The sequence below is a fragment of the Dryobates pubescens genome, chromosome Z (genome assembly GCF_014839835.1).
Source record: "Dryobates pubescens isolate bDryPub1 chromosome Z, bDryPub1.pri, whole genome shotgun sequence".
In the NCBI taxonomy this organism is placed as follows: Eukaryota; Metazoa; Chordata; class Aves; order Piciformes; family Picidae; genus Dryobates; species Dryobates pubescens.
The window spans coordinates 68,866,920-68,889,741 of record NC_071657.1 but is presented as its reverse complement, the minus strand read 5'-3'; the positions used below and the strand labels follow the sequence as shown (position 1 = coordinate 68,889,741).

The 22,822-nt window shown below is 42.0% G+C and overlaps 2 protein-coding genes across 2 annotated transcripts in view; both read right to left on the bottom strand.

Annotated features, from left to right (window-relative positions):
* Positions 1–1,239: 1,239 nt before the first annotated feature.
* FAM151B (family with sequence similarity 151 member B) lies at positions 1,240–14,962 on the bottom strand. The gene is made up of 7 exons (XM_054177792.1): positions 14,905–14,962; positions 14,533–14,799; positions 14,295–14,447; positions 12,108–12,273; positions 8,816–9,033; positions 5,656–5,791; positions 1,240–1,594 (listed from the first exon to the last, which is right to left on the bottom strand). The coding sequence occupies exons 1-7, from the start codon at positions 14,960–14,962 to the stop codon at positions 1,441–1,443; spliced, it is 1,152 nt and encodes a 383-aa protein (XP_054033767.1). The 3' UTR covers positions 1,240–1,440.
* Positions 14,963–15,089: 127 nt separating this feature from the next.
* The window catches only part of ZFYVE16 (zinc finger FYVE-type containing 16), a 54,105-nt gene continuing 46,372 nt past the window's right edge, over positions 15,090–22,822 (bottom strand). The window contains exons 12-18 of the mRNA XM_054177791.1: positions 22,343–22,447; positions 21,382–21,532; positions 19,703–19,780; positions 18,964–19,123; positions 18,107–18,212; positions 17,269–17,433; positions 15,090–16,437 (exon numbers count right to left, since the gene is read on the bottom strand). Coding sequence (XP_054033766.1) covers positions 16,276–16,437; positions 17,269–17,433; positions 18,107–18,212; positions 18,964–19,123; positions 19,703–19,780; positions 21,382–21,532; positions 22,343–22,447 — 927 coding nt within the window. The 3' untranslated portion in view covers positions 15,090–16,275. The remainder of the gene's footprint in view (positions 16,438–17,268; positions 17,434–18,106; positions 18,213–18,963; positions 19,124–19,702; positions 19,781–21,381; positions 21,533–22,342; positions 22,448–22,822) is intronic.

Here is a 22,822-nt window from a genome sequence, read left to right as displayed (position 1 = left end):
AAGCGCTTGCAAACAGTCCCTCCCCAGCTTTCCTGTAGGCCCCTTTCAGGTACTAGAAGGCCACTATAAGGTCTCCCAGGAGCCTTCAAGGCTTAGGATTAATAAATTATAACTATCTTTTCTATCGTTCCTAGCATTACACAGTTGTAGTAATGTTACCTAAAAAACCCACAAATTGCTGTAATTAACTCTTTAGTACTAAGTGTCCAGTGTTATGTAAAACATCAAAGTAACACAACTCCTGTGGGAATCATGTTGAGAGGAATGGGTAAAGAAGGACAGTAACATAAGATAGTGTCTCTTCATAGAATCAGCTTTCATTTAGAAATCAAAATCTCATCTGTTACTGTGGAAAAAAACACCCCACACCTTGGTAATGTTTGGCAGAATTTTAAGGGATGAAAGAGCAAAAGAATCACAAAATGTGTAAAGTTAAACAGGTCAGACCCTTCCTACAGGTGATAAGCAGGGTTGCAATGATGTTAGTTCTTCTCCATGGGAAGCTCAACTTCTCAAGATTTACGAAAGTTACAAAGATGTACAAACCAGGAGCATGGTGAAAGTCAACATGCTACCACAAAAATGTACAATTGTTTTATTGGAAGCACTAATCACTGTACAGCTATTTCAGTCTTACTGCCTCTGGCTTTCAGAAAGACTGCAGCAGAGTATTTCACAGGCCTCTTCAAATCTAGTTTCAAACTGCTGAAAGAACCACCAGCACTTCTCTCTTACAAAACACCACAGTTCTTTCAATGACATCTGTGACAGTGCCTCACTGTAATCCATCACAGCACAGGATGACCATAGAATCACAGAATGGTAGGGGCTGGAAGTGGCTTCTGGAGATCGTCCAGTCCAAACACCCTGACAAGGCAGGAGCACCCAGGAACGTGTCAAAGTGGTTTTGAAAGTCTGCAGAGAAGGAGGCTCCACCTCTCTGGGCAGCCTGTTCCAGTGCTGTCATCCTCACTGTAAAGAAGTTTCTCCTCGTGCTGAAGGAGAACCTTCTGCATCCTAGTTTCTTCACTACTCTTCATTTTGGGTGTTTTGTTTGCGCAAGCACCTCCTGTAGTGCTGCTACAGCTCCCACTCAGCCTTCTCATAACCCAGGGACTATCTTGTTGAGGGCTCAGAAAGCATGGACACAAGCCACGGTGTCGAATGCAAACTGCCACACCGCAGAGAACCCGGATAAATCGTAATTCAGTAAAAACAACCATTGGGGTTTGGTTTTTTGTCCTTGGAATGTGTGGCATCACAGATCCCGCTCTCCACATTTATCCAAGCAGAATTTTCTGTTGACTATGAGTGGGAACATTATCAACTGCTATGTTCTATACAATTCTTTTGGGAAGGAATATCCATTTCTCCTGATTGTGAAATCTTCATATTTAAAGAGGCTAAGCATTATGAGGTCAGAGATTGCCTGCTTTGTATCTATTCTTCTATTCCTATGGCTTTTTTGAATTCAGAGTTCTGTGGCTCTAAAATATCATAATAAACTCTACTTTCAGAGAAGTTTTCTCGTATGCAAAGCAAATCTTCCACAGAATACACATCTTCCCTTCCCGTCCAAACTGTGAGGCTGTATCTATGTCAAAATGGCAAAAAAAAGGGGCAAAGAGAAAAAAGATGTTACTATCTTAAGATAAAGCAAGTAAGACAGAAAAACATTGCACTATTAAGCTTCTAAAAATGTTTGTGACTATGGTATTCTAATTTCAGGAATGTAATGAAATACCAAGACCTAGTCTCCTTTACATGTCAGTTTTCTATATCTCTGCCCTCCTCAACCCTCTACACCCAGTGAAGTCATCCTCTACCCTGCAGTAGCTCTACAACAAACAGAGAGTCTTCAATCTTGTTACCACAGAAACTTCAAGTTACTGGCAAAAGCAATTGCTGGATCAAAATCCTACTCCCAGAAACAGGTATATCAAACACACCCATTTGCACACAAGGCACATGAAATGCTTGGTACAGACAGGTCATTGTATAATATGACTCATAGTCTGAATAAATCGCTATTTGACACACACAAACTACAATAGAATAGAATAAACCAGGTTGGAAGAGGCCTTCAAGATCATCGTGTCCAACCTATCATCCAACACCACCCAACCAACTAAACCATGCAACCAAGCACCTTCTCAAGTCTCCTCCTGAACACCTCCAGAGATGGTGACTCCACCACCTCCTCGGGCAGCACATTCCAATGGGCAATCACTCTCTCTGTGTAAAACTTCCTCCTAACCTCCAGCCTAAACTTCCCCTGGTGCAGCCTGAGACTATGTCCTCTTGTTCTGGTGCTGGTTGCCTGGGAGAAGAGACCAACCCCTGCCTGTCTACAACCTCCCTTCAGGTAGTTGTAGACAGCAATAAGGTCACCCCTGAGTCTCCTCTTCTCCAGGCTAAGCAACCCCAGCTCCCTCAGCCTCCCCTCATAGGGCTTGTGCTCCAAGCCCCTCACCAACCTTGTCGCGCTTCTCTGGACTCGTTCCAGCAAGTCAACATCCTTCCTAAACTCAGGAGCCCAGAACTGGACACAGTAGTCGAGGTGTGGCCTAACCAGTGCAGTGTACAGGGGCAGAATGACCTCCCTGCTCCTGCTGGCCACACTGGTCCTGATGCAGGCCAGGATGCCATTGGCCCTCCTAGTTGCCTGGGCACACTGCACACTAAAAATCTTTGACACTTCTTCCCAGAGGCAGAGGTAAGTCACACAATTTGGCTCCAGCCAAACTTCAAGTTCTTGCTTCTCCAGCTAAACTTGTTCAACTTCTCAAGGAGGACTCAACAATTTTTAAGACAGACAAACCTACACCCCTCAGAACAATTTATCTGTAAGTCAGTTCTTGTGTGAACTTGTTCTGCCAAACCTAGCAACAAACAAATAAATTTTAGGCAGTTACTCAGCAAAGAAATATACCAGACTGAGCAATTAAAGTTTGACAAAATAATAAATAGTTGCAAGCAGAGCATTGTAACAGAAAATGAGGCAATCCCAGCTGATTCTCATTTTCTGTTTTGTCACCTATGTGACAGCTAATGATAGTCATCTAACTGAAGGTATCTTCTGTACTTTTATCACATACACTTTTCTCATTAGTTGCACAGCCTTTATTACAACTCCTAAAAACAACTGAAGAACTTTGGAGTATTTAAAATTAAAAGCACTATCCTTCACAGTCTACACAGGACAAACACTTCATTTTCCCCCTTCATTTTTCAAAACTATTAATCCTGGCCTGCATCAGGACCAGTGTGGCCAGCAGGAGCAGGGAGGTCATTCTGCCCCTGTACACTGCACTGGTTAGGCCACACCTTGAGTACTGTGTCCAGTTCTGGGGCCCTCAGTTCAGGAAAGATGTTGACTTGCTGGAACGTGTCCAGAGAAGGCCAGTTGGTGAGGGGCTTGGAACACAATGCCTATGAGGAGAGACTGAGGGAGCTGGGGTTGCTTAGCCTGGAGAAAAGGAGACTCAGGGCAACCTTATTGCTGTCTACAGCTATCTTAAGGGAGGTTGTAGACAGGCAGAGGTTGGCATCTTCTTCTAGGCAGCCAGCACAAGAGGACACAGTCTCAGGCTGCACCAGGGGAGGTTTAGGCTGGAGGTTAGGAAGTTCTACACAGAGAGAGTGATTGCCCATTGGAATGGGCTGCCTGAGGAGGTGGTGGAATCGCCATCACTGGAGGTGTTCAGGAGGAGATTTGATAGGGTGCTTGGTTGCATGGTTTAGTTGATTAGGTGGTGTTGGATGATAGGTTGGATGCGATGATCTCGAAGGTCTCTTCCAACCTGATCTATTCTATTCTATTCTAAAATATAGGCAAATCAGAATTTGGTTGTATGTCAACAAAGCAAAAATAATAACTAAAAAAACCCCCAAGATATTTATGGTAGGAGAAAAAACCCTAGCATTTGAGTGGGAGTAATCCTTGTACCCAATGAAAACACATTTGAGAATAGCACAACTCACAAGACATTCTCTTAACATAGCAATAATTTGGAATTAATTTCCCAGTTTGAAATGTTTAATTCTAGTTTCTCTCTCAATTCACCACTATAAATGAGGAAAAAAAAGCACTTTGTTGTTTTTTCACCCTGTTGCCTCTAATTACTTAGACACTTTTCATACATGTCTTAATATTTCTGTCTTGGGCTTTGATCTTGGTTGGTGCTTAGGGAACAGCTTTAATAAAGTGTAAGGAAGCAAGCAGGTTAAAGAGATGAGTAGAAGTCAGTATGCACAAAGGAGGTTTTATTGTCATTCTATTACATGTAAATACTTTCTTTTCCTATGAAATGGTTATAAGTTTGTAATATTTTTTAGAGGGAAATATTAAGTCTGTGTTTGGAAGCCACTGCAATATATTTCAAAATCAGCTTTGTCCAGCCTAGACATCACCTTCAGTGTTTTTAATCACTTTATTACAGGAAATACTTTACCCAATAAAAAAGTTTTATAGAATGTGTTTAAATTTCATTAGTTCCAAATTGCAACATTCCACTACATTAGTCTTATGAAATGTTTGTAGTGCAGCTGGATTACAAGCCTACACAAGATTCACTACTGTGGTGGGTTAATGACCATTCTGTGGGTACTTGCAGAGGGACCTTGACCGACTGGACAGATGGGCGGAGTCCAACAGGATGGCGTTCAACAGGTCCAAGTACCAGGTGCTGCACTTTGGCCACAGCAACCCCATGCAGGGCTACAGGCTGGGGTCAGAGTGGCTGGAGAGCTGCCAAACAGAGAGGGACCTGGGGGTGCTGATTGACAGCCACTTAAACATGAGCCAGCAGTGTGCCCAGGTGGCCAAGAGGGCCAATGGCATCCTGGCTTGCATTACGAATAGTGTGGCCAGCAGGAGCAAGGAGGTCATTGTGCCCCTGTACTCTGCATTGGTTAGGCCACACCTTGAGTACTGTGTCCAGTTCTGGGCTCCTCAGTTTAAGAAGGACATTGAGACACTTGAACGTGTCCAGAGAAGGGCAATGAGGCTGGGGAGAGGCCTTGAGCACAAACCCTATGAGGAGAGGCTGAGGGAGCTGGGATTGTTTAGCCTGGAGAAGAGGAGGCTCAGAGGAGATCTTATTGCTGTCTACAACTACCTGAAGGGTGGTTGTAGCCAGGAAGGGGTTGGTCTCATCTCCCAGGCAACCAGCACCAGAACAAGAGGACACAGTCTCAAGCTGCACCAGGGGAGGTTTAGGCTGGAGGTGAGGAGAAAGTTCTACACCGAGCAAGTCATTCGTCGTTGGAATGTGCTGCCCAGGGAGGTGGTGGAGTCACCATCCCTGGGGGTGTTCAAGAGGGGATTGGATGTGGCACTTGGTGCCATGGTCTAGTCATGAGGTCTGTGGTGACAGGTTGGACTCGATGATCCTCGAGGTCTCTTCCAACCTTAGTGATACTGTGATACTTTGCTGTCCCTGCAGGGCGTTTTCCCCCTGGGAAACTGAGTCTGTTCCACTCCCCCCTCCCTGCCCAGCTAGAGTATAAAAACAGGACATTGCAGCTATTAGGGCTCCTTTTGGCTCCTGCCTCTCCTGGATGAGTACATACACATAACTGTGCTGTATTTAATATAAACAATTATGTGAAGTTGTAACAAAGAAAGCTGAAAATAAAGGCCTTCAAACTTACCTTTCTGACTGCTGCATTAACCAACGTAGCTCAGATACTGACTGTGGTACCAAGGCTGCTCTTACAGGGAAAGTGACAGGCTGGGACAGTGTACTGCATATCTGAGCCATTTCTGTCACCATCACCCAGTCATAGCCTACAACAAAGACCATGTGATCACAAAGAATTCCTCACAAATACAATCACTACTGTGAATTCTAGAGTGGTCAGGCTGCAAGGTAACCCAAGAGCAAACATGGGTTTTGTGGAAATGATACAACACTAAAATGAAATTGCAAAAGCATTAGAAACAAGTCATTGTCCCAGAGAACTCTGTTAATTGGAGTGTTATTTTACGTACACTTGTAGAATGTGACATTCTCTAATGTCCAGGGAATTATGTCTTTGCTCTCTCTCTAAACAAGCGTTGCTATTCATTACAACATGGACTAAATGTAGCTTGACAGTGACCTTTTAAAAAAACCCAGATAGTATGTGAAAAAAATAGAAGGGGAAAAAAATGAATGAGTGCAACAGAAGCTTTCGAATTACAGATGAATGAAGCGTGTAAAACATTTTATACTTAAAAACTGCTCAAATCAAGTGATCTCAAATGCTTCAAGCACCTGCTGTTGATGTTTTTACAAGTACTGGAGCTAAGTAAAGTGTTATTCAATATTCACAGAATCACAGAAGGGTAGGAGTTGGAAGGGACCTCTGGAGATCTAGTCCAACTCTCCTGTCAGAATGCAGTCAGAATGCAGAATTAACCAGGTTGGAAAAGACCTTTGAGATATTCGAGTCAAACCTATCGCCCAGCACCATCTGATCAACTAAACCAAAGCAGGTTCACCTAGAACAGGTTGTACATTGACTCCAGAGATGAAGAATCCACCATCTCTCTGGGCAGAATGTTCCAGTACTCCACCAACCTTAAATGCAGACAAGTTGCATCTCATATTTAGATGGAACATTCTCAATTCAAGTTTGTGCCTATTACCTCTTGTCTTGTCACTAGGCACCATGAAAAAAGACTGCTCCCATCCTCCTGAAACTCATCCTTTAAGTGTTCACAAGCACTGATAAAATCCCCCCTCAGGCTTCTCCAGGTTAAAAAGCCCTGAGTGTCTCAGCCTTTTTTCAGAAGAGAGATGTTCTAGTGCCCTAATCATCTCTCTAGCCTCTCAAGCAGTTCTCTGTCCATCTTGAACTGGGGAGTCCGTAACTGGACACATTACTCCAGATGAGGCCTCACAAAGGCAGAGTAGAAGGGAAGGACAGCCTCCCTTGACCTACTTGCCTCACTTCTTCATACCATTGGTCTTCTTGGCCACAGGCACATTTTGCTAGCTTATGGTCATACTATTGTCCACCAGGACTCCCAGGTCTTTTCCCACAGAGCTGCTTTCCAGCAGATCAGCCCACAATAGCGCTTCCCCAGGTGCAGTACCCTATGCTTGCCCTTGTTGAATTTCATAAGGTTACTCACTGCCAAACTCTCTAGCCTGTCCATGTCATGCTGGATGGCATCACAGCCTTATGGTGTGTCAGACAGCCCTCCAGTTTTGTGTTATTGGCAAACTTGGTGAGGGTACACTCCATCCGTCCCTGGAGGTGTTCAAGGGGAGATTGGACGTGGCACTTGGTGCCATGGTCTAGTCGTGAGGTCTGTTGGGACAGGTTGGACTTGGTGATCCTTGGGGTCTCTTCCAACCTTAGTTATACTGTGATACTGTGATCCTTTCATCCAGGCCACTGACAACTATATTGAACAGGACTGGACCCAGAACTGACCCCTAGGGTCACCACTTGTTACAGACCTCCGACTACTCTGTGCCACCAATCACAGCCCTCTGAGCTCTAAGTTTCAGCCAGTCTCACACTTCCTAAGCTTGCCTATGAGGATGCTACACTACAGGAGATAGCACCAGTAGCCTTGCTGAAGTCAAGATAGACAACGGCCACTGCCCTCCCCTCATTCTTTCATTTCTGCAGGCTATGAAGATCTTGACTTCAATAACAGTTATAATTTTTTTCTCAAGAACACATATTATGACTGAAAAGGATTAATACACCAGATCTTTAAACCCCAAATTTTGCTGGGCAAACAGCAATCTGTAGTTGGAATCAACCAAACAAGCTGGTTTTCTCCTGTCTTACAGTATACCCTTGATGAGCATCACCATAAACAGAAATGTAGAGTGGAGATAAAGTTACATTTATTATAAAACATCACTCAATAAAGTATGTCCAGTAAATTGTTTCCAGCAGCTTTTTACTGCACTGGAAATACTTTGCACAGTGTACTACACAGTTTAATAAAATTATTGTACTAAACAAAATTCTTGTAACATTATATTAAATCTTGATAATGAACAATTGGCTATTTGGAAAGGTGTGTGATTTTGCTGTTGCAGTCACAGGCAATATTGGTGGGGAGTAGCTACTGCACACAAATGGATGTGCACTAGAGTGAAACACCCTGATAATGCAGCTATGAGTGGATGCCTGTGTAAAGGGTGTTAAGATAAAGTTCAATTTAGGATTAGCACAAAACCGTCTGATTAAATTCTCAAAATGAAGATTTAAAAACATGTAGTGGGTGGATTGACAGTGGTGGGTTAATGACTGGACTCAATGATCATAAAGGTGTCTTCTAACCTAAATGATTCCACGATTGTGTGGCAAATAACTGGGAAAACTAATTGCAAAAATTCAAGAGAAATTAAATGTTAAAAACAGTGCTGACCTGCAACTGGGTTTCAGTTATCTACTGCAAAAGGTAGGGTTCTGAACTTCCAGCTAATGTATTTTCCTGAAGGAAATATACCAGAATTCCAATTACAAACCAATGCTCCTAGGATTCAGAGAGCAGACTACCTAAAACAGGGTTTAAACAATTTGTCCCCCAGTATCTCTCAATATGTGCAAATGAGCTGAGGAATAAATTTCTATTCAACAACAAAAATACGTTTTTGTATACATTTCTACTGCAACTCAAGCACTGAACTAATTGCTGCAAAACACTACCAAATATATACCAACAAATAAGCCTTTTTATATTCACTGTTATTTGCAAACTGGCAGGTGGCATATAGCTTATCTTCAATCTGCCATAACTGATGAAATTAGTTTGACAAAAACAGACCATGCAGTGTAAACATTGTGTAGATATCTTTACCTTTATTGTGTTTGTCGGGGTGCCAGCCAGTTGTCCATCCAAGTGATAAGGTTACATTAGGGAATAACGAAGTGACAGTGTCAAGGAACCTTTCTGCATCCACTGGAGCATTGTTTCCATTAGGTCCTGGCAGGATGTCTGCATTGATCCAAACAGGTTGCCTCAAATGCTGCTTCATGTGTTGAAGAAGCTCCAAGGAAGGCTTCACAGCTTCTAGACTGTACCAGTAACAGACAGGTGAGATGATACACCTCACTTGGACTGACTATGGGAAATGTATAGTACGTATGTAGACGGGTATGTAAGCCAAGAGAGCAAATGCTGAGAACTCTTCCAACCACACTGTGAGTACTATTGCTGGTGCAAGATAACATACGCCTCTTTTCTCCCTGCTATTCAGTATGAACTACTTTGTGGCTCTCATCTCATGGCTCTTCTGACTCCTGACCTGTTAAGACCTAGATGGCACTGAATGCACAGGAAAGACTTCAATTTAGGAAGCCACCGCAAGGTCTAACATTCCCGTGGTGGCTGTTCCCGCAGCTCAGGAATGTGGCATAATAAGGGCAGCACGAAGAACTCTGCCCATCCTATGTTCACTATCAAGTGAGCAATCAATGCAGCACCACTTGTAAGCATTTAACAAAAGCACTTTTGTCACACATTCTCACTGATCTCTCAAATCAAAAGAAAAGCAGAACTAGGAAGGGGAAAAAAAAAATAACCTTTTTCTATCCCACTGCAGCAGCAGTACAGTGGAAGCCAAGGAAAGGAAAAGTGGAATAATGGGGGAAAGAGCGAAACCACACTTTTATTTCTCTCACAGCAAATTAATTAACACTCTATATTAACATTCAGAAATTTAAAATCGTTAAGGTCAGAGTTGTGATTTTGTTTCTAGTATTCATCCTGTGAGTTGTGAAAAGCTCTAAATAAGCCATCTTTGGCTTTTCCTCAAAATCTTGTGGTGACCTGACAGGGCGCTGCGCCTACAGAAAATTCTTGATGTTCCCAAGTTAGTCTCCCTGTTCAACATTCAAGCTGGTCCCTCTGGGTGTCATAGGACCACCAGGAAAAGAAGCAGAAAAATTAGAATAGAATAGAATAGACCAGACCAGGTTGGAAGAGACCTTCAAGATTGTGTCCAACCTATCATCCAACACCACCCAACCAACTAAATCATGCAACCAAGCACACTGTCAAGTCTCCTCTCCTTCTGAACACCTAATAGAATCATTTCATTTGGAAAAGACCTTTAAGATCATCAAGTTCAATCATTATCTAACTCTACCAAGTCTGATGCTGAACCATGTCCCTTAGCACCATATCTAGGCATCTTTTAAACACCTTCAGGGCTGGGGATTCAACTGCTTGCCTGGAGAGCCTATTCCAGCCTTTAATAACTCTTTCAGTGAACACGTTTCTTCTAATATCCAACTTAAACCTCCCTGGTGCAACTTGAGGTCATTTCCACTTGTATTAAAGTAAGAGACAGATGTCCTCAAATCAATTTAAATGATAATTTAAGCTGCAAAACCAAAACAACAAACTCAACAAGTAAACCTAAACACCTACTTCTCTTGTCTTTTCCCTTCTCTGCCCAGGCAGATACTTACAGATTCTGCAACAATAAAAGGATTTAGCTTGCCCACATCTTTTTTGATCTTCATGAACTTTCACATAAAAACTGTGGCTGCATTACACAGAACAACAGATACATATCAATCACATTTTACAATAATTTAGTCTGCCTGCTTTTTTTTTCCTATGGCATACTTAGGCATTGATGTGGAGGAAGCTCCTCCATTTGCTGCAAAAATAGATGTTGCATCTGCAAGTTTGGACAAAGCTGATACTAGGAGCTTCAGAGGAGTATGTCTGAAAACCACAGCTCATTTTGAAACCCATTTCAAACTTTTCAAGGCAATCTCATGGGGTTTTCAGGTGCATTTTCCACTAAAGACAATGAAAGAGCTAACAGTTAAAATGAACCTCTGGAAATTTAGTAAGGCCAAAGAACTGAATTTACTACAATGTATGTGGACATCACAACACAAAAAGCAAGACAACTTTTTTGTGCTAGGAAACATGCTGAAGAAATCTACCACATCATGTGCGGTATGAGATCACATACTCAGAGGTGTACACCTAATTCCTGATCTGAGAGCTGTACTAGAGATGATAAGCTAATGATGCTGGGGAAAATAAAGATACTCACACAGGTATGGGATGAGGTTTCTAAATTGCAATGAACTTCAGCAGACCTGAAACAGGAGTTGGCTTTTCAGCAAGCTTTTCAAGCTCCTTTTAGGAAGGATGTTGACTTGCTGGAACAAGTCCAGAGAAGGGCGACAAGGTTGGTGAGAGGCTTGGAGCACAAGCCCTATGAGGAGAGGCTGAGGGAGCTGGGGTTGCTTAGCCTGGAGAAGAGGAGACTCAGGGGAGACCTTATTGCTGTCTACAACTACCTGAAGGGAGGTTGTAGACAGGCGGAGGTTGGTCTCTTCTCCCACGCAACCAGCACCTGAACAAGAGGACATAGTCTCAGGCTGCGCCAGGGGAGGTTTAGGCTGGAGGTTAGGAGGAAGTTTTACACAGAGAGAGTGATTGCCCATTGGAATGGGCTGCCTGAGGAGGTGGTGGAGACACCATCACTGGAGGTGTTTAGGAAGAGATTGGATGGGGCGCCTGGCACCACGGTTTAGTTGATTACATGGTGTTGGGTGATAGGTTGGACTCGGTGATCTCAAAGGACTCTTCCAACCTGGTTAATTCTATTCTATTCTATTCTAAAACCTTGGGATTTTCATTCCCCTTCCATAGTAGCAAAAGGCACCATGAATGATGGGTGACAGCAGAAGAGACCCATGTGCTGCCAGGCAGAGAGACAAGGGGACTGAGCCCCCTTTGTAGCCTGAGAGCCATGGCCTGACTTCCCATTTTCTTCCACAATTTCTTTGCAGAAGCAGAAGACAAAGGACCTTTCCAGGCAAGCACTATTATTTCAGTTACGCAGATGGGGAAACTTCGCTCAAGAGCAACTCAGTAACTACTTCACTAAATATGAAATTATTATTTGTTTGAAACACATTTAAAGCTTTCATTCTTGCAACTCATTTAGTAATACTGGCTACATTTACTTATTATCTGTTCAGGAAGAAATATATTGCACTAAATTCCATAGTAAGAAGAAAGTGTGGTCTATTGTCACCAAAGAATAGTTAGTGATATTGGCAAAACTGTTAATTAGTAAGAATGCAAACAATACAGAAATCTTTTTGTCTTGAGATACCTCTTAAAATCCAGCTTGATGCCTTTGTCTGTGTTGACAATCTCTTGTAGCCATTCCTGCAATGTGATGTCACTGTCTGTTTCAGGTGGATGAGCCATGATAGGGTCTCCATTTCCTTCCTGGCCTCCACGAAGAAGAACATCTGCTTCTATCATGTGAACATCACCTGTTGATTCAAAAACCCCAGTGCTCTAACAGAAGCAAATCCAGCAGCTGCAGTGTCTGCTTCAGAGCAGCAACTAAAGGGCAAGTCTTTCTACACCGGACTGTGCACATTTCATCAAGCTCGCCCAGCATGAGCTGTTACACATGAAGCCACAGACATGCTTTCCTTTGGGTATTTCCATGACTGCACTCTTCAGAAATCTACAAGCATGTTGAGAGTTTCAGTAGATAACATTGAGCCAAGTCATCATGGGTGGGGTATTTTTAGTGAAATGGCAAAATAGATATCCAAAATGTGAATCTGCTCTTGCACCCTTTTGAATCTTCTCTAAAAGTCTCTGTCTGGAGGCCTGTTTTAAGCAGAAAAAAAGTAACCAGAAGACCTTAACACTGTCAGAGACTGACTACTCTCCCTGTCTCATTCTCCAAACTGACCAACCCATCTTGGCCACAATTTGAAAAAAACCAGTCAGCCAGCCCACCAGCAACATCTGCCATGCCAATGGTAGCTGAAACAGAAGATGAGTGGAAATTCCAGAAGGGCTGCGAGCTCTTGAAAACAGCTTCCTACAACGAGAAGCATCTGAGAGTCTGGGCAGTGCTGCCAGCTTTGCAGAAAATTTAATACATACGGTTAGATGAAATAGTAGTAAGAAAAGATAATTACTACAAAGACAATATAAAGCAAATTACATAAACAAATTACATATTTCTCCAATATTCACAAAACTAACTTAAAGTCCTGAAATACTTTAATCCTCTTGAACAGAAGGAAAAGCAGTAATAAATCTGTCCTGTAGAATCTAAGAAATATTTCTCTGTGTGTTGCTACATTACACAATTCCAAGCCATCCTAAAATGACCTAGAAGAAGATGCAAACACAAAGGCCAAAACCACCTGGGAATCTTTCAGCATTTCAGAAATGCAGGACAAATTTTGCAGTATAGGCCTGACAAAGCTGTCACAAGCAACTAACTACCTTTACAGCACTGCAGCTGGTGGGCTGGCACCTGGGGCAAAGCCAGAATGAGTTACAGTAGTTTCCCCGTGAGGATTTGCTCCACCACCTGCTACCCTTTTAACAGCACTGATAGTGAGCCTCTTTGTATGGAGGGATGAAGAGTGAATGAAGGAGGGAGGGATGCTTGAACAAGTCACTTCCACAAACAGAAGTGTTGGCACAACGGAAAGGCTGATCTACTGTGAGATCAAGTAGGAAACAGGGACAACATGGCTACTGTTGTCCAGGCTGGCTATCAGAGAGCTGAGGTTTAACTCAAGTATGACAACACCAGAGAAACCAATTTTACCTGCAGTGGGTGTTTGCTATGGGGACGGGGAAAAACGAGCTCTATTGATCTGAAGGACTGACCCACCAGAGGGCCAGCATGCCTGGAATCACAGAATTTTTCAGATTGGAAAAGACCTTTAATATCATCACATCCAACTGTTAACCCAGGACAGCCAAGTCCAGGGCTAAATCACATCACTAGGAAGCACATCTAAATTTTAAGTATTTCCAAGGATGGTGGTTCAATTACTTTCCTGGGCAGCCTGTTCCACTGATCTACAACATTTCAGTGAGGAAATTTTGACTAATGCCCAACCTAACTCTCACCTGGCACAACTTGAAGCCCTTTTGCCTTGTCCCATCACTCACTACTTGGAAGATGAGACCGACCCCACACTGTCTCCAACCTCTTTTTAGGGAGCTGTAGAGCGACAGTCTCCCCTCAGCCTCCTTTTCTCCAGACTAAACAACTGTCAGCCGCTGTGAGGAGCGGCCTAGGCTCTCGACTAATTAACCGAGTATGTGTAATAGAAGAATACCACCTCCAAACCTTGCTTGCCCTGTCAGCCTTCGCGGGCAGGCGGCCGTCTTGTGAAATGCCTCGCCCAACGGCCAGACCGGGAGCGCCTGACAGCACAGCCAAGCCTCCTCTCTCCGCCAGCCCTTCAGGTTAACGGCAGGCGGCAGCCCGCAGGCAAGGCAGGGCAGGCCGCCCGCGGCTCACACTTACTTCTCGCGGCCTCCGCAGCTCGGGCCTTGCTGTTCGCGGCGTGGAACCACCTGACGGCCGCCCCGTCTCTCGCTCGGATACGCTGAAGCCTCAGGAAGTGATCCACCGCCTCCTGGCTCCAGGCGCCTGCGGCGGCGCGAAGAGAGAGCTGCCCTCAACGCCGCCGCTCGGCGGAGCGGGCCCCACGCCCCTGTACCGCGGGACCGGGACCTCCCAGTCCCCGCCGCACAGCTCTTACCCTGCGTCTCGTCCGCCATCGCCTGCCCGGGACCCGCCCCGTCGGCCGCTGCGCGGGGCCCAAGTGAGCTGCCGGCGCTCCCCGGGCCGGCGCTCCCCGGGCCGGCGCTCCCCGGGCCGGCGCTCCCCGGGCCGGCGCTCCCCGGGCCGGCGCTCCCCGGGCCGGCGCTCCCCGCCGCTGAAGGCGAAGGTTGTGGGCAGCGCTTCCGCAGAAAGCGGAACGGGCGGCAGACAGAGCACAGGCGGCGCCGCCCACCCAAGGGTTGTCCTTTTTTAATTAAAGTAACACGCAATCAGCTAAGTGCTGCTTTGTTACCTTTATTGATAGTTACTTAGAAGTGGTACAGGCGAAGAGGTAGAGCCAGCCCTTCACTTGCTTCCTCGACTGCCCAGGGGCAGTTTGGTTTCAAGCAAAGACGGGTGTTGCTCATGCTGTAGATGGTGTGGTCTCAAGCAGGCTCTTCCCCTCACTGCAGTTGCTCTCGTTAGATTAATTAGGTCAAAAGCAGCCTGTCTTCTCTGGCAGAAAATGTGAAGCCCAAACCCTTACAGTATTTTGAGGCATAGATTACAGCAGATCAGATTAAGTTAAGTAACAAACTGTTTTTTATACAAAACCACAAAATATCCCCTATCAGCATTATGAAGGCATCAAAATTTTAATTATCTTACTATAAAATAGTACCAGCATTTTTACTGAAAACACTATAGATCTTATATATGGTTTGTTTTGGTTCTGTTCTTCATGTATGACAGTGGTGTTGACCGTCACCAAACCCAACTCATAGTTTGCTGGACCTCAGTACAAATCACGTCTCACAAATACATAAATAGATCTTAATGCCCAGATATCAAAAATACTTACTATAGAAGAACTTCTGGTATATGAAAAAAAAATAATAATCAATCTGTTAATGAAAATTCACACTTAATACACCAATTCTCCCTGAAAGGAAAGGTGGCTTCTAGGAGATGGCAAAAGCAGAAGGCATGAAGCAGGAAAGATATTGCAGAATTCTTGTCTGACTTATTGCTAAATGTAGATTACATCAAGGACAATCTGGTTTTACACTGATCCTTGAAAGGTCAAACTATATCTGGACTTCCAAGCAGACAGTAAAGAGAAAGAAAACAGTATTTACGAAAATAGTATCTATTTCAGTTAGATAAATACAAGAAAAATCAGTTATTCTGTAGAACTGATTCAGAGCATATATTCTTGCAGCACCAGCACTAAATCCTACCATTAAGGCCTCCAAAGACACCTACACAATTCTTCGTGCCGACCAGAAACCTGCAATCAGCTACAGATCTCAAACACTCAAATCTTACGTGTCAGGAAAGCAATTTTGTGCCAGCTTCTACTCCAGAAGTATATGCTGCAGAGATTAGATGTAGCCACAGCAAATTTTAGTAACACATTTATCTGAGGTTAAGAGGCAAGACAGTATGGCTTAAGGTCGCACTACATATAATAAATGCTACAGCTATGTGAAGAGGTAAACAAAAACCTGCCCTTTTCTGCACCTGCATTAAGTGTAAACTTCCAGAACTTCAGGAAACATTAAAACCTGCAATTCTTCTGTGGCAAGATAACCAGAGGGGACTTGAGGGTTTTGAAAAACAGTTTGAAAAAAATCTATTGAAACATCATAGGTTTAAAACCTTCAATGCTTTTAGTGTGTGTAGCATCAAAACTTTGGTGTTCAGATATAGCAAATCGGTGTATTTCCTGTAATCAGCCTCAATGCAGACGTTCCACAATGAAAAACACTAATTCCAACTTCAGTGGTAGACTTGCAGGATCTGACATCCTGCTATGAATCGCAGGAACCAGGGTACTGTCCAATTTATTTAGATACCTCTTTGGAAGAAGGCAACACTCAGATCCAGCGGTGTACTCGACCTAGAAGAAAAGCACATTGATGTTGACATTCACACTTCTTATATTAACAATACAGAAGTGCAGTGTCTCGACAAAAGATGATTTCAGCTAGCATGATGTGACATAACACTGACACACATGCAGCTGGATGGGTTTTCAGGTCAGTCCTGTCCGATTTGGCATGCCATTGAGAAGCATGCAACACTCCCCCTGGGTTTACAGGGCCACACATCCTTCACCTCCCAGCCTGCTTCAGTCTGATGTCCAAAAATGATATATCTTAGTATTACAGCTACTATTAATTCCAAAATATACTACTGAAAACTGGATTTGTAGGACTATTTCCAGATTCTCTCAAAAAAGATGAGGAAATGCAACACAGAACACCTTCAGAAGTAGGGAACTGAACTGTTCTGCTGTTTTGCAATCTTTTGAGGGGCATCATGGGCCTTTCTTCCCTTCTCTTCCACCCTCAGATGGGCAGAGCTGTCCAGATTTTGGTGTAAACATCCCTTACTGAACTATATGCAATTGTAAAACCAATGGGAAACTATACACTTTGAGAATGGCATCAGAAAATTAATTCCATAATTCTCTAAATTGGCTCACCTTGAAGGCAAATAAGTGCCAGACAGCTTACTGCAAACAGTTATTAGGGCATTTGGGCAAGAAATGAAACAGAAATTCCTTTTGAGACAAACAGGTTCTTGAAACAGCCTCTCAATGGAATTTTATTCTCAGTCTGGATCTGAGTTGGGTGGAAAGCTGAAAACATTCAGAAAGAGACCTAAGGTCCTTCCAAGAAAGAGATTTCAGATGAAACAGTGTCTGCAATAAAAAGTGAAACATTACCGTATCCGCAGCAACAGAAATTCTTATGCTTATTTTATTCATCCCACTATCTTTCAAGCTGTTAAGGTGTGGGCAAAGAGCAGTACTGCAGCCAGCAGCAATCTCTTCAGCAAGTAGGCGAAGAGCAGGATTGGTCAGCTCATAGTTGTTCACAAAATAGTATACCTGAAATTACAGAAAGCATAAAGACAGTCAGCAGCCTGGCAGAACAGAGCAAGCTACAATGCTTGTTTGCTTGCAAAGCACTCTAGCATTTCATCAAAATATGTACATGGTCATAGGAATGTCCTGACTATTTATAGAGTTATCAATGTTAACAGACTTTTAGTTGTCTTCAGAGGAGAAAAAGTATGTAGACTTGTCACAGAATTACAGAATCATTTAGGTTGGAAAGAGACCTTCAAGGTCACCGAGTCCAACCATTGACCCTTCTCTGCCAAGTCCATCACCAAGCCATGTTCCCCCAAGCACCAAATCTACACAGCTTTTAAACATATCCAGGCTCATACACTCAGTCACCTCCCTGGGAAGGCTGTTCCAATGCCTGACAAACCTTTCAGTGACAACATTTCTCCTAATGTCCAGCCTAAACCTCTCCTGGTGTAGATTGAGGCCCTCTTGATCTATCGCTGCTTCTTGGGGAGAAGAGAACATACCCACCTCATGACCAATTTCCTTCAGGTAGTTGTCAAAGACCTATGGAAAACATTCTGCCTTTCAGCATGGCTATACATCAAATAAATTACTTACTTTCATAGTATCCCTCAGTAGGATCACCTAACCACTTAGCTGTTCTAAACAGTAGCAAAAAGGTGCAAGAACAATATAATTTACTAACCCCAGCACAGTTCAGAGCTTTCTCCGTCCCTTCAAAGTTTCCGGCCTGGAATATGTTTTCACTCAGAGTTCCTTCCATTGGTAGTCCATCCACAGGGCTGAAAATTCTGTGGAAGATAATTAAAAGCAGCTTTTATTATTATGACCAAACAACTTCTATGAAAGGATGTTTAGCCATTCTCAAAGGCTATTTAAACAGCTTTACAAGGAAATGAAATACAGAATGAAAGTGAAAACAAACAATGCTTACTTGATAACAAAATATAATCCTACAGGTCTAAAATAAGCTGCCTTATATAAAGCCACTCTTTGTTCTAACTGATCTGGGAATGCACAGAAAAACACATACCAAGTCAAACCTGCAGCCCCAGTGACAGTTTAAGTGAGTTTTGAGTTGGTGTTGTATAATTAAAGCTAAGTAAACAAACGTTTACATTACATCCAATAACCAATGTCTCACATCTGATTTTGCTTTGTTGAATGCTGGTATCCCAAGCAGTAAATGGACAAGGGCAGCTCTATGCACTTCCTAGCCCCTCCCTAAAAAAAGGAAGCTTAAAGGCATTTACAGCATCCCCACACAAACTGATTACTTATTTGATAGAGCATTTTAAAGGACATTGAGAGTTCACATGCTTTCCTTGACAGCTTCCCAGAGAAAACTATTAATTTTGATGAACTATAAGCAAAATTATCTGTCAGTGACACCTAGAGGACTGCAGTTAGTTTATCATTCTATACTCTATCAAGTACTTTCAATAAAAATATTTTAGATTAACTTCAAGACATTAGAGGTGAATATTTGAAAATTGGGAGCAAGAATTCTCTGAAGATGTTTTACTTTGCTAGTATACTTACCTTTTGTTTGTTTGGTCTTCATCTCTTACCCAGAAAATATCTATAAATTTCTTTACTTTGCTATTTGTTTTGGAACAAGTAATTTTATAGTCCTTCTTGTCTGTTAATGCCTCACGTAAGCTTTGCAAGATTTCTCTTGTTACCTGCACTATTATTCCATCTAGAAGAAAATAAGTTAAAATTTAAATTTATCTACAGCATAAGTAGCACAACTTTTCAGTAGAAACTTTGCTTGAATTCTAGCAGGACGAACCCTCTCCTACAGCTTGTTAATAGATGCACACCCACCGGGCTCCATCCCCCAGCTACAGCATTAAATGTTACATGAAAGGGAATGCAATGAAAATCCTTTCTTCAGACAGAATTAAGTCAATAGAATTAAGACTGAAAGGTCACTCAGACTAATGCTGGAGATTTTTCACATTTGTGTCAATATATGCCTTTCATCAATGCAGCAATTAAAATTTTTCCACATATAGGCAGACATAAAAGAAAGACTTGCACTGACTAAAGCAAAACCAGTTAAAATCTACTATGTTTTTTAAAAAAAAAATACTAGATGAACTACCATGTACTTATTTTATCAGCACTTGTTTGCAGGAGGTCTACAAAGGTAAAAATCACAGAAAGAACAACTTTAGCTTACTGAAGAATAAAGTTCTGGTACAGGACTCCTGCTCTTTATTTATTGTTTTTTAAGTTCCCTTTAATACAAAACCACATAGGACAAAATTATTACCTTCAATTGTACAGTATTTAGCTGAGAGTCTTGAAAGTGCAGTTAACTCCTTGAACATCACAAAACTTGCACTGGTAACTAGAAAAAGTAGGAACAAAGTGAGTACCGCTTTGTATTATTCAAGTTTGTCATTGTTAACATTTAACTTGCATTCTTTGTTTACAAAGGCAGGGAGAAAAGGTACTACTGTGCTGAAATTGCTATTAGAAATTCCTTACTGTCAGGATGGTATGAAACATAACTTTCTAAAGAGAGAAGGATTTTTTCCAGTTGGACCTTGGCAAAAGAGATCAGCTTTGTTAACTTATTTTGTGAGTGCATACAGTATCCTTTTAAAATATTTGCAACAAGCCAGCAACAGGCAACCCAAATAAGCTTTTGTATACAAAGAGCAGACTTGGTTGAAGAAGCAGTGCTGTGGTGTTTTCTTTCCTTCGGTGTTGGGGTTTTTTTTGCCTTTTTATCCCTCTTTAAAACAGATATGCAACTTAAACTTCTAAATAGAACTTATTTACAGAAGATATTCCTGAAATTTAGATATATTCAGTGGCACTAAAAGCAGTTTGAAGAAAAGATGACATAAAAGTGAACTTCCATGCTACAAAGCTTTGCATGAATTTGTTAGTTACACATAGTGCTACAAACAAGAACACACTAGCTACGCACAGGACAAAATTTAAGGTTAACACCAGAGATGGTAAGAGCACAGCCCCCATCAGTCTGGAATTCCCCCCTCCAAATGGGCCTTGTTGAAAAGCATGACTCAGATGCAGAGCTGTATGGCAGAGATATACCAGTTTCAGAACCCAAAAGGTACATGTGCACGCCTCTCTGCACAGGTGGTTGCAGGTGCTAGGTGTGGTATAGAGGTACTCACTGTGACCATATTTGCATACACTTGGTAATTGAGACTGTATGTTTACATATGAAAATATATTGCCCAATTCACACTATTATTAAATTTAGGTTTTAAAGTATGTAAATAATCTGATGTCTGAAAATGCAAACTACATTAATAACATGCAAGAAACAAAGAGGAAAAGAGTATTAATCTCTATTTAATACTGTATTTGCAAAAGGTAAGTGCTGATACAAGCCAGCAACATTTTATTCCACATTTAAACTACTATGCTGCTTTGTAGTGATTTGAACAGCATAATGTGTGTGTGTATATATATATTAAAAAATGTATTTCCACTATCAAAAGCACAAAGTGTGACTGCTGCATTTACAGCTGTGCTGCACTACAACTGGGGAAAAGGGGAACTGGTCACCCTCTTGCTTTTCCAGTCCTTGAGAAGGCAGCTGCATTTTTGCCCATTATGGGATTTTGACAGGTACTCCTTTCCCTTCTGTTCTCTATATATGCTGGTGTAATCTGATACCTTTGCAGCAGGGGAGTAAAATATCTTGTGTTAATCAGATGAAAATTCTTCCTCTATCTTTCCACCCCCCATCCCCCTTTCTCATCTCCTGGTAACGGAGAGAGCAGAGACAGGAGGAGAGGTAGGGGAGGAAGTGGCAAGAGAGATTTTTTGTTGCCCCTACTACATTCTTGTACGCTGAACTTTATCTCAAAAACTTCCTGGGATTAAGTATTTTCCTTTAAACCTAATATGAGCATAAATTTCTGCTCTGTAAATATATTTTTTCTCCACAAGCCAAACTAGACATCTTACCTGTCCCACGACTTCTAGTAACACTGACTGTTTTAGTTTGATAGATGCCACTGTCATCCTGCACACACGCTAAGAAAGAATCTGCCTCATTACTAGGAGTTGCTCCTATAGTAATTGCATATTCATCAGAGGAATTTATCACCTTCATTACCTGTCAATACAAAATTTGTTGTTAAATTGACAGATGTCACTGCAGCACTCATTTGAAGCACAAGACATTAGAAAAAAAATTCATTTCTCTAAACAAATCTCAAGAATTACTAGCCAAACCCTGGGAGTCTGAATGACAGAGTTTGCCATAACTAGCTGGAGCAACACTAAGCATGATCAAAACTGAACTGAGAGGATGCAGAATATCAGTTGTAGGGATTTTGTTAGTATTAAGGCATTAGGCCTTGAGCAGTTTACCATCTAGGTTCATGGTGGGTTTTTTTTGTCAAACCTGAACGTAATAAAAGCTACACTGACAAGAAAGTTTTTTAAGTTTTAAGCAAAACAGCATCACCAGGGAATAAAGGATAATCCTTGAAGATATGTGCTAACAGATTTTGAATCAACTGCTGAATTTTTCACCATTTAACATCCTAAACCTCAACTTTTTATTCATCATTATCTAACTTCCAGTGCATGGAGGAGAAAGGAAATGTGTGCTCTGATAATTTCATGCCCTCTGCCTCCCCCATCAAATGTTTGCATCAGTTTAAAGTTCAAAGCATCTACTGCACAGCAAATCACAGGATACTCTAAAGAGCTGGTATCAACAGTTCACTTGCAGAACTGCCTGGAAAATGAACACTGAATAAACACATTGCAGCCTCTAAGAACCAATCTCCTTTTTTTAATTTTTTATTTTTCATGTATTTTTAAAGATCTAATTTTAGAGATGTGACTGGTATTATATGAAAAATAAAAGACTAAAGCAGTTCATTTTAGAAAGCTAATTGAACACAGTTTTACTCACCTCATTATACTTTCTTAGGGGTATTTTGACACAGCATCTATTGTCTTCCAGATGAACAAACAAGTTGTCTATGGTATTCACAGTTAACTGATCATTTCTGAAATACTAAACAAAGTTTTTATGTTAGCAGAAAATTAAGTATAATTTTCTTACCTGCTTTAACAAATGTCACTTAGATAAAAGTCCTTTACATACATCTCTAAGACCTCCAAGGAATGATGACAGTTAAGGGTGGTTAAAGACTGAAGTGATAATCTCAGCCACATCTGCAAAATTTCTCTACTGTTTTATTTCAGAAGAACATTAGATATAAAATGATCTCATCTGTCTTTGCTAGCTCAGCTGAAAGCAAGAAAGACTTTGAAAAGGCTCTTGTCACCAACTGAGCCAGGTAATCAGTATCTTATTCAATCAGCTGTAACAAGAAGGGTATTTTTTGAACACATCACACTGCATTACAAAGTTAACTGAACTGGCATT

Excerpts from the sequence above, each read along its gene's own strand:
- FAM151B (XM_054177792.1), bottom strand. The coding sequence starts at position 14,962 with ATGAGCAACACCCGTCTTTGCTTGAAACCAAACTGCCCCTGGGCAGTC. Across the intron at positions 14,800-14,904 it reads CTGGGCAGTCGAGGAAGCAA|GACAACCCTTGGGTGGGCGG; the intron begins GTGAAGGGCTGG and ends TAATTAAAAAAG. Across the intron at positions 14,448-14,532 it reads GATGGCGGACGAGACGCAGG|GGCAGCTCTCTCTTCGCGCC; the intron begins GTAAGAGCTGTG and ends GGCGGCGTTGAG.